Here is a 12,731-nt window from a genome sequence, read left to right as displayed (position 1 = left end):
GCGATTAATTAAGTTCACAGAACATTTTACTGAAATGTCATTCTTCGACAAACTGAAACACTCAAATCTTTTAAGGAAAACATCATACATAGGCTGTAATTAGAAATGTAAGAACTTAATGAACACTATTTGGCCAAAAAACAATTTTTAGTGATGGCTTACTACTTGTGACGTCATGTAGAAAAATAATATAAACGAAAAGTAACGTACTATCCGTTTAACAGTCATGATTGAAATGAAATACACAATTTCAGTTTCCATATCCATATTTATAATGCTTTTTTAAGTACGGAATAAGCAATTGAGATTATATTACAGATATCTAATGAATTTTTTTCTGATATGAATTATTATAATTGTAGAGAAGAAATAGAATATTGAATAGCCAGTCATAAGCCCTTACTAACTTATGGTAGATGAGTTTCTTTACATTCAATCTTGGATTGTAGGTCATATTTTAAAGGTAAGGAATTGGGTATAAAAGAAAGTTTCCATGCTTCGTACGATCTCAAACTACGTACGTACGTCTCGATGAGCTCTTTCAGTTCATAGTTCAACAATTCACTATCAATTCACTATTCAAAAATTTCAATTCATAGATTTCAAAGTCAGCATTGCGTAAGTTTATTAATTTTTTTAGTGTTAGTCATATGATACCAACTCCTCGTATTTCTTGGCAATATTTTTCAGAAATCGTGGCATTATGATTAAATATTAAAAGCAAATTAAGGTAAGAACTTCATAAGACTTTTGAAAAATCAGTTTAATCATTTGATATTTTAAATTTCGAGGCTTTTGGGAACTGGGCTAAACTTCCAGTCTGACGCCCGTGTTACAGTTCAAAGAATACGAATCTATGATTATATTATCTAATTCCATAAAATGTCCGCTTCTAGTTTTCTTCTTAGTTCTGCATAGGTTTGAGCTAACACGAGTTTTTTGTTATCAGCGGAGTTAGTCATGACATAATCAATGCGATAGCTACCGGCTGGTAAAGCTGGTGGCATAGTGCTTATTACATTTGCATCCACCGCATAGTCTTTCAGATAATATTCCACACCCTGCAATAATTTAAAGAAAAAAATAAAGTATCGAGTCCGTGAAAAAATATAATTAACTTTACCTTCTTCAGTGGACAAGCATTTACATTTGAGAATTTTTTAAAATGATTAAAACTAATTGATAACCATTCTGCTATTTGTTGTCCTTTTAGGATATCACAAAGATTTAAGTTGACATCGACCATGAATTTTCGATACATATTATTTGAGAATCGGTAGTAGACGATCAATCTAATATTAGGATAAATATTGGAATAATTCGACATACCAGATGCCTGAATGAAAGTCGTAGTTCGATTAATTAAATTTACAGAACATTTGATTGAAATGTAGTTCTTGACCATATTGTGACACTCAAATCTCTTAAGGGAAATATCATACATAGACTGTAACAAAAAAAAGTACAAGTATTAATTCATCAAGAATCTCTTTCTGGATATTAACTTACTGATTGCGATGTTAAGGGAAAGAAGGACGATACTAGTATGAAATAGAGTACTACCTGCTTGGCTAACATCGTTTCACTAAAAAATATCAATTCCAGACCTCATATATCAGATTTTTTCTAATGATCTTTTAACTATGAAATAATTGAGATTATTTAAAAGGTGTATATAATGAAGTCTCACTTTTAATATAGTGATTTTAAATTTAAAAAAAAAAAAAACGTAAAACGTTAAAGCAGCAGTTTTTATACAATATAATGAGCGATGTTTTAATTGTTCAGAATTTACAAAGAGATCACTGTGTATTTAAAGAAAAATTTATAAATTTATAAATCAATTTACAGTTCGGACCACTTATTCAAAATTTGAAAAAAAAAAAAAAAGAAATTAAATAAGTTCGAACTTCTACATTATCTTGTCCGGAATTCCGATTTTTTTAACTTACATCCCTACGATTTTAGATCCCTTGAAATTTTTTGTTTCATATCCCTTAATGACTCCTTTTTGACATGGTATTTCATTACAAACAATTACCATACAATGACGTCAAGTAAGATGTCCGTCTATCTACCTATATTATCTAACCGTTAACAGAGCTAGAGGTTAAACGGATAAAATCAGCTATTTGGGCTCTTCGTATGACCCATCTTTTCTCCGTAAATCTACCTTCTTGCCATTAGCATTAACTTTGCTTTTACCCTAGCCTTTCTTCTTCCTTTCATAATGCGGTCCTAGTCAAAATCTCAAAAACCAAAATCCTGAATATCAAAATCCCGGAAAAGCCGAAGTCACGAAAACCAAAATTCCAAAAGCCAAAATCCCAAAAGCCAAAATCCTGAATATCAAAATCCTGAAAATGCCAAAGTCCCGAAAGCCAAAATCCCAAAAGCCAAAATCCTGAATATCAAAATCCTGAACACTAAAATCCCGAAAAAACCGAAGTCCAGAAAGCCAAAAACCTAAATACCCAAATCCCGAAAAGGCCGAAATCTCGAAACGAAAGCCATCATTCTGAATTGGTTAGAAGTGTCACAGCTGCTCTCACACTTGCACTCGAACTTGTTGGAGGCAAAAGGAGATTTTTTGTGTTTCCACAAATTATCTTCCGTGCGATTATATTCCTTTCAGGAATTTGACTTTCGGGATTGTGGATGTCACCACGCCCCGAGATATCCTGTATATGCTGTAAGTTTTCCCGTTCGTAGTTTCTCTTCCCAGTTATTTTTTAGGAAATACAGTGGGACCTCGATAGACTACTAATAATAAAAACATTCTCTAAAATCATTCCTTAATCTCTAATTTTTGCCCAAACATACGACTTTTTTGGACCAGAGGGTGTAGAATTTATGGGTTAATTAAATAAAATATTCTACTATCGTGTTAAATTTATCAATTACCTAGTATAAACATAAAATGATACCCCTTTATATCAAAATTTCACATTTTAATTGATTTTTTCGGACTCCAACAGTGTCACCGAATCCAATGGAGTCAACAGGCCTGGAAATAATTCGTTGACTCTATCGAGGTCACACTGTATGTCTAAAAAAGCTTTTTGCTTCTTTCTCCCATTTTTGGTATAGTTCGGAAGTTGTTTAAATTAGCATTTCATTAATATTTGAATGTTTATCATCTCTAGAAAGCTTATTTCTTAAACGATTAGTATGAACTTATTATAAAGGTCTTCAAATTCCGAACAAAACTCAACCAGTAATAAACCTGCATTTTAGAAACATTTTTTATCCTGAATTCAGGCCCACCATATCTGATCGATTTTAGGCAAATTTTGATCCGGTAAACATAATAACTCCGGCACACCTTTTAGATCAAGAAAATTTCATGAATTAGAATTTCGGATCTCTTTCTTTCTCACATGTTTTGCATATGTCTATCTCATTCTCTCGCACTCTTCTTCTTCTTCTCTTAAACATCACTTCAATTTCAATTTAGCTCAATCGAATTTGGCATACGAAAGAATAAGATAGTCATATGCAAAACATGTGAGTGAGAAAGGGTTTCGAATTTCGACTTCATGAAACTTTCCTGATCTAAAAGGTGTGCCGGAGCCATAAAAAACAAAATGAAAACTTTGTAAAAACTTCGAACTCGTGAACACGATTCTTGTATTTCACATCACTGGATAATTGTTTTCAGCAAACTGTGTAAAACAATTTTTAGAACCATTTGGTCCATTAAATCAATGTCACGAATTCAAGCATTCCTTAAAGCTCGAACGCTTTGCCACTCCCTTTATTAAGCTATTTATTTTTGGTAATGCAACCTCAATTTGAAGTGTAATAGACTAAAAAGATATTTTAAAAAAAATCTATTAATTTACTTATAGGGGGAGGTGGGGTTGTTTTGAGCTGTGGGACTACATGGATATACGATTTTTTCTCGTATTTGTAAATAATATAATTGTAGGGTCGAGCTTCCTTTAGAAATATGCAAAAAAAATCGTATGTCATTGTAGTCGCACTGGTCAAAATAGCCCCACCTCCCCCTAATAATCATTCAAGGAAAGATATTACCAAAATATTTTGATTTTTTTTTTATTTTTCTTTATACACTGAGAAAAAAAAGAGGGTGCGATTAACATTTTTTCCTCATAACTTTAACACTTTTTAGGTGTAAAAATATATCATCATTTTTTAATGTTAATTTTACACCTTATTAAGGGTAAAATTAACATGAAAAAGGGTACCTTTAACCCTTAATACACCTAAAAAGGGTAATATTTACACCGATTTTGGATCAATACTGCAGGGTAAAATTAACATTTCCGGAATGTTATTTTAACTTTTTCGGATTTCTCTCAGTGTAACGTTGTTCAAATGTTTTATAAATTTTATTAGGTGCGGAGGTAACTATTGTAGGGGAAAGTGCCCATCCTTTACACAGTCCCAAGCTTTATAATGACTAAAATTTTCCTACGATTTTCGATTAATGTGACTCACTGCATCCATATTTTAAAAACTAGGGGAAACTGTCTTGTTTTTAAAATATATCGCGAAGTCATATTTATTGAGGAACATAGGTCATTATGAAGCTTGGGACTGTCTAAAGCATGGGCACTTTCCCCTAATCTTTTTTACATTGCAACAAAATGTAAAATTTCATTTAAACTGTAATTATGTACTTCAGCAAAATCTTGAGTAGGTTTACTTGTGAAATTTATTTTCAATTTCTGAAGTATTTCAAATAAATAAATTTAAGCTTCTTGTATTTACTAATGAGATGAAAATAACCAAGTAAATCGGCTCTCAAGAGATCTTTAGCCTAAATTGTTGCCAATTCTCTTAATTGCTGTCCCATTGAGTGCCTCTCGGACATGACTTAATCATCTCGTGATTTCGTGGGAAGAACTTAATCTCTGAGTAATTTGTAAACATATTTAAGTAAATGCTCCACTCGATGATCGTGATCTTGAAACCATGAAGATCACTATTTGTTTTACCCAATAAAATTGTTTTACTGATCATTATCATATTCATGAGGTGTCTCTCTTTTTGCATCTTTTAAACTCAAGCCACTCGATATTTTGGCCATGGAGACATTCAACTTGATGAAGTTTCAACAGAAGTTTTGCAATATTTTAGCACTTTGCATATACACAAAAAAACACATCGTTCAATTTGAGCCCCTCCTGTGTGATCTGTTTGAATTACACGACCTGTACAAATAGTCAAAATATAAATTACCGTCAAAGAGATGATATCACGAATGTTTTTTTCATCACCTTCGGCATGGATGGAGGGAAAAAAATAGTAAATACAAAAGTACCAAAGAAATTAACACACCTGAATTTACTGTTGAATTCCTTTTGAACAAACCTCTAAGTATGGCACGTTGGAGTAAAAACAAATAGAACCTTCAGTGCTAATGCAAAATAACCTAAAATGTATAGAGATGATGGTGTTTTTTTTTCTATTGATGTAATTATCATGGCAAATGGATTGTTTTGAAAGAGAGTGGAGAAATATTGGAAATGATGATACTCATTTAATAATAGCAATATTGCCAGCTAAATATCTTCTTCAAATGCCACAAAACGCAGAATTTTTTTTCTCACCAGACATTTCTTTTTCATGTTAAATTGCAGAATCGCATGAGGATCGTCAATTTGTGCCATTTGTTGGAGAATGTGACGAAAGAGAAGGCATCTATTTTGTGCAAATAAGACGATCACTGTGCGTCTCTAATTAACCTTTGGCGTCGCGTAATTGGCCCACGGTTGGCATAATGGGAACAAAATCACCGGGAACACCGCAGAGATGCCGCCTCATCCTCAACCAGTGTCTGGCCATTCAACTGAGTCGTCCCGGAAATACACCAGAAGACTTTTGGATGTACGATTCGGGCTACATGATATTCCAGGTAAGGCCCCGAGGCAATCGCATTTCGGCGTGAAATTATAAATGCCTTTCAGAAAATACTTTCATGTCGGGAAATTTATGGGAGGCAAATGGTCCTAATGGCAACTCGGGATAGAATTGCAGGAGACATTCTTGACAGAGATAAATCTGAAGAAATCTGAAAGATATTTGAATGGTCCTCGTGTAAAATTACTACACATTAAACCATTTCGATACGGATTCTTCGTTGAAATATTGGGATTTCAATCTCTTCAAATTTAAACTTTGTTCATTAAGGGTTGAAATACATATGTTTAAATATTTAATTATATCAAATATTTTATTGAAGAGATAAAGCATTGAAAATTAAAATGAAAGTCTTTGGGAAAGCTTCAATACAAGAAGCACAAATGGAAAATTTGAATAGGTATTGACTAATCGGAGGCTGCAAGTCCTATCTCGCTAAAGATTTAGCAGAAATAAGCAAAAAAACAAGCTTTAAATAGTTTAAAGAAAATTAAATAAATTATGATTTCTTCTTGATTATTGCCGGTTATATTGAAAAGAAATTTAAAATCCTCGAATTATGTCTTGGCTGGTATCTTCTACATGCTACGAGGATACTGTATGAGCTAATGAGTGTTTCTGGCTGTATTTCTGAATTTCTAGTGTTGAATTTACCACATTTTAAGGGAATTAGTGGGATAGACTAATTTATCAGGGTGTCTAGAAAGATTTGATATGGCAAAAACCCTTTATTTTCTCCATGTGCTATTTCTTGGATTTAAAACCAGTTAGTCCACAGAGAAAATTTTTGAAGTATCCAAATTCAATACCCGTGGTATTGATTTTAATACCACTATTTCAATACCAAAACTATACCAAATTTTCTTGAAAATAGGTGCAATTTGGATTGATTTTGATTTCTAGAACAAAGTTAAGAAATATTGGGATTACGTTTAGGACATTTTGGTATCAAACTTATGAAATTAATTTTTTGAAGAGGAAATGGTATTGTTTCAATCTCAATTTGAGATTGAATTTTAGAAATCGTGGGATTAATTTTATCCCATTGCAATATTGATTTTTGGAAGTCATTATTTATTAAGAAATAGTATTGAATTTATCCCATTTTGGTTTTGATTCTGTCTCATTCTGGTATTGATTCTATCTCATTCTGGTATTGATTTTACCCCATTTTGGTATTGATTCTATCCCACTCTAGTATTGATTCTATCCTATTCTGATATTAATTCTATCCCACTGTGGTATTGATTTTATCCTATTTTGATATTGATTCTATCCCATTCTGGTATTGATTTTATCCCATTTTGGTATTGATTCTATCCCATTCTGGTATTGATTTTATCCCACATTGGTATTGATTCTATCCCACTCCGGTATTGATTCTATCCTAGTCTGATATTGATTCTATCCCATTCTGGTATTGATTCTGTCCCATTCAGGTATTGATTTTATCCCAATTTTGGTATTGATTCTATTCTATTTTGGCTTTGATTTTACCCCATTTTGATTCTAGGGTATTCTTTTCTCGGTGTCTCCTGAATTGATCCAAGAATGCTCCTTGACAGCAAATCATTACTTTTACTTGGTAGGTCTATATCCCTACAGATTCTCGTTGTTAGAAACTTCCACGGAAAGTGCTCCTCAGCTTCCATAGCAACACCGCATCCCCAACACCAAGAGATTGTTATCCTTGTTGCCTTCATCCAAAAAAAAATAGGGCTTAAACCGAAAGACGGCTTAACGCAATTATAATCAAAATTATGATTAGAATACATTTAAATCCGTTTTTCACTAAGCTGTCTCTTGGTTTAAGCTTTAAGTCTGTCTTGAGCTTAAGGACCTATTCAAAGTTTTCACTGCTCATTTCTAACTTTTTAATGAACAAATTGACCTGAGCAACTGATCATTTCGAATTATTTGCTGATATTTAATTTTTTGCTGATCTGGAAACGAAACACTTACAAAAGGCATTCGAAACTTAGCTAAATCCGTGAATTTCTAGCGTGAGTAACTCACGGATCTCAGAATTTATACCGAGTTTTAACTCTTTACTTCTCATTTCTTTCTTTTCTCTTTACTTCTTTTAATAAATATTTTAGAAAATATTCAATGTTGCTCTTATGCTTAAGATTTTTGTTTTAGAAAAAAACTTCTTAGGGAGAAGTAGGGCACTTTTGAAAGTGGGGCACCTTTGAAAATGGGATATTTCACCGATTTTTAAATAAAATTGAGCCTTATCGTGATTTAATTTAGCTGCATAAACAAATTTAGAAGCTGAATTACATTATGATATGGCTCAGTTCCACTTAAACATAGGTGAAAAATTCCAATTTCAAAGGTGCTCCTAGTATTGTAATTAAAAAAGGTTTTTCGATATCAATATAAACATTCAATGTGTTTTATGGCCTCTACACATTAGAAAAGTTATGTTCATATTGAAGAGTTTTTCCTGCATAAGCTTAGGGAATTTTCTTCAATATGGACATAAATTTCTTTATAGTGTGGAGAGGCCATCAAAGACTTATTCATTTTGATATTTTACGTATTTTACTATAAGAAATTTTTCAAATCTTTGTCTCAAAAATTTAATTTTAATTTGGAAAATAATCTCATTAACTATTTTTAATCAAAAACTAATCTATAATTAAAATAGAGAATATGAGTTTATTGTAATGCATTTAAAAACTTCATTAAAACGATCATCCCGGTATAAAAAATACGATTATTTTCTGTTTATTTTATGAAATCAACAGAGCTTTGGTGAAACACTGTAAATCCTGAAATCTCACTAGTGACTAAATCTTTATTGTTCCTGTAAATAAAACTTTCATACACAATACCCCAAGTGCAATAAAGTACCCAAGGATTGGAAGAGGCGGACGACAAAACATTTGTGTGCCAGGAAGAATGGCCGGAATGCAGCATCATATAAAGTTTTGAATTTTTTTTTTTTTGTTGATTCACATCATTGCTTCGGGTGCCAATTTCAAAATTGTATATGCAAGAGTGGAGAGACTACGACAACATACAATTTCCCTCGATTCTGCTGCACTTCTCCCCGGAGGAAAATTTATTTTATGAGATTAAACGCCCAAGATGAAGAATCCCTGGATTGGCGCCAAAAGTCTTTTCCGAAAGAGATGCAATGCTAAAGATTTTTCTTTTGGGACAGAGAATTTTTGCTGCATTTTCCATCTATTGTTCTGTGGTGTCTATTTGGGTCCAAAACACCCACAATTTACCAGAACACGTTTTCATGGGATATTTTATGGTGGTTGTTATTGCACAAAAGTGGGAAAGAAAATAGAGTGGAGAATTTATTGAGTCGCCTGCAGGAGGTTTACTCTGGGAGGAAGTAGTTGGAATTTTACTCAATGGAAAACTCACCAACTAATCTATCACTTGGGAATTTCCCATTACGACGAAAACATTGGAGAATGAATTGCGCCCTTAGCGCTAAATCAATACTGATGATGAAAATTGCTTATGAAGACTTCTTCCTGCCATCTCACTGGCATTCTCCCTTTGGACTTTTCACCACCATCTGTTCTGTTTATTTAAAGACAAGAAGATACTCTGTGTCAGAACTAACATTGAGAACATGCTTACACTTTAATATTGTGACATTCTCAACTCAATGGAAAAAGAAAACAAGGAGGAATTTGTGGAAAAATAAACGGATATTCCACACAAGAACTTGAAATTTCAGAGGTTTTATTGCATGGAAAAAGATTTCTAAGACTTTTCATTTCCTGGGCTTTAGAGAATTCTTGAATAAACCATTCATAAAGATTGCAATGGAGATAGTTTGTCGAATTGATGATGAGGTTAGGACGGAAACTTATATAAAACCTCATAATTTCTTCTTAATATTTTAAGTGAAGTATTCCAGAACCTTAAAGTTTGTGTGCATAACTCCTCATTTGGATGCATTTGCTCTTATATATGGTGCACTGATAAGAATGTACGAGACTTCTACAGAAATGCCCATTATAATCTATAAAGCTTAAAATGATCATTTATAGTTAATTAAACCTTTTATGCCCCATAGAGAGTTATTATGAAATGCACCACACTGTTCTATGCACGCATGAGCTTGGGTATGCCCTAAAATGCTAGAGCACCCTTCATCGCTAGCCTCCCGAAATTGTGGCCTAGTCTCCATTTCGAGATTGCCATGAATCTGGCGTCCTCCTCGCTTCACTGGTAAAAACCGGCAGAGGAGCCGATTCGATTGTGATTTTTCTCGTTGAACACTTACAAGCCTAATAGCGGAGCTATAGCGATATCATAACTGGAGGTTAGCCGTCGAGCACCCCTCAGAATTACCACTCCAGCTGAACAGTGATTGGTACCATTGGCTTAGAAGAGTCTTAATCACGACGGGCTTTCTCCCTCCAACTCCACTAGGTTAAACAGTCCTACTACTACATCTTGTGAAAGATAGGTCATATTCATTATAAGAATTTGGAAAAAATTAGAAGTGTTCGAACCTAGAGCGTGTGTGAAACCTGAAAGCCATCTCCTATACGTCTTTAAGTTCCAAATTTTCAATTAAAGTTCTTTTGCTTTTTACCAACTATTTTACTTAAATATTACAGCTTTCCTTATTTCAAAATTGTTTTTCTTTTCTAAAATATAGGGGAAAGTACTCTCCCTTCGAACGTTCATACCTTCGAATATTGTGAATTTTCTTTAAGTTTTCCTAAGAGATTTAAATATTTCTATTAAATATTAGCTAGCTTATTATTAATTGATAATTATGTGACGATAATCTGGAAATCTCTTAGGAAAAGTAAAAGAAATTCACATTATTCGAAGGCATGAACGTTCGAATGGAGAGTACTTTCCCCTAAACAGTAATATAAACCTTAATCTCATTCTATTCAGTCTTCTAAAAAGAGTGCTTAAAGACTGATATTTGAGAGAGATGGAAACTTTAACAATATGAGTGTTTATGTTGGCCATTTCAAAACCCAAACACTTGAAGAAAGTCCATAGATTTCTCGAGAATCACTCGAATTCCATCAGGAAATGTCATTACAATTGTTATGAAATTCCTCGTACACATGATAGTTACTGTTTGGCTTGAGTGCTGGAATGATGAGTGAGGGAAGACATCACGAAAGGGGATGTTTTATGAAAGGGACTTAGCTTGAACACAAGGCACTTCACGCCTCGGGCCTTATATAGTAGTTTACGTTACAAGAATGGGGAGGTCCGCTTAATGTATAAGGAATATTTGGGAAGCTTTCAGTAGGGGGAGTTATGAGGGGACACCCATAGTTAAGACAGGTACTTGGGTACTTGTTTATCCTTATAAACATATTTATTAAATTAAATTAAAAAATCACTAACCATCATCTCGATACCTTTCACCGTTTGGACAAAGTTGAATATTAATTTTCCAATACTTAAGGAGAAAAGAACCGCCTTTAAGATAGATCTCCTTTTTTAAATGGAACTAACCCTTACCATGATATAATTTAGCTCCACAAAATAGTTATTTAGTTACTAAGGGTCAGCCCCCTTTAATGTTAGAAGAAAAAAACCCTGTTTCAAAGGTGCCCCACTTTACCCTAATGCATGTTTATTATATGCATCTTTTCGGTATCCTAGACAAGACGCCACATCTAGCACAAATTTTCGCACTTGTGGCAAAACTCCATGAAAACTAATTCCCACAAAAGCAAATAGAAATGATTATAGTCATGCAATTACGAGCTTTCTTTGCACATAATTCTGTCTTAGCTCAACACTCACAACTTTATGACAAAATTAAATTACCCAACATTGTTAGTCGATTGAGGCGATGCTGTGAATCTCCTTCATTTGTCCATCATCACCGATTTTTCTGGTAAGGAACTTTTGGGGCTGGGAAGAGAAAATTGCAGTAATTCTTTCGCCGTTGCCACAGCATCGAAATTCCCCTCTGATTTATTGATTTCGTCTGCCCTTCAGAGACTTTGTCTTCCACCCCTTACAAAAACGCACCCTTACACATGAACCCAGGGCGGAGGGGGGGGGGGGGGGGGTGGGGGTTAGTGTTTGCCTGAAGGGAAAACAACGAAGGGTGGAAATTCAAACGGATAGCGAAACGTGTGCATGAATTGAAATTATAAATTTTCCAATTAATTCCAGAACTTCCTCGCTGCAAATGCCCAATGCTGGTGGAATGGGCCTCTGACTGCTGCCACAAGAGCCCTCAAGTATATCGGACACGTCTCTCCTGGAATCCTACTCGTGACGGCGGAACCTTGTGCCTTGGAGGTTAGTATATTTCCGCATCTCAGCCCCCTTTTCGTGCTACACCCCAATGCATTTTCATTTATCTTGGGCTAATAAACGAACTAGTCTAAAAAACTTTCCAACTCCCATTTGATTCTATCACACCCACTTATTTAGTACCTTCGCTGCCAATGTGATAAAAACCAGCCGATTGAGTTACCAAGATAACAATTTAATTCCAAAGACGCCAGAACTAGTCACTCTCAGTTCGAGAGAACATCAATCTAGAGGTACTGTAAAGCTATTTTGGTTTATGAGAGATGTGATTTTCCTTATTGACAAATGGATTTTTGTAGTATCCCGAATGATATAGGTGTTATGTCTCAAAAAAACGCATCCATAATTTTATTTTATTGTTTAGAACCGTTTTGAAACAAACTTAACTAAACGTTTCATAAAGAAATACTCATGAAAAACTTCTAATACAAAATAAAATGAAAATATAAAGAATCTCAGTTTAAAGATATGACAAAGCGTCTTAGCTTTGCGGAGTGCTCGAACTCACAAGGAAGGGCTCCCCGTGTATTATTTTGTCGTAGGGGAGACCGGGGTGG

At 34.0% G+C, this 12,731-nt stretch overlaps 1 protein-coding gene across 1 annotated transcript in view; it reads left to right on the top strand.

Annotated features, from left to right (window-relative positions):
* Positions 1-12,731, top strand: part of LOC129802538 (uncharacterized) — a 133,463-nt gene that overhangs the window by 83,107 nt on the left and 37,625 nt on the right. The window contains exons 4-5 of the mRNA XM_055848445.1: positions 5,610-5,884; positions 12,031-12,159. Of these exons, the coding sequence (XP_055704420.1) occupies positions 5,750-5,884; positions 12,031-12,159 (264 nt within the window). The 5' untranslated portion in view covers positions 5,610-5,749. The remainder of the gene's footprint in view (positions 1-5,609; positions 5,885-12,030; positions 12,160-12,731) is intronic.

Source organism: Phlebotomus papatasi, chromosome 2 (assembly GCF_024763615.1).
Source record: "Phlebotomus papatasi isolate M1 chromosome 2, Ppap_2.1, whole genome shotgun sequence".
NCBI classification, from domain to species: Eukaryota; Metazoa; Arthropoda; class Insecta; order Diptera; family Psychodidae; genus Phlebotomus; species Phlebotomus papatasi.
This window is presented reverse-complemented; position numbering and strand designations above follow the sequence as displayed.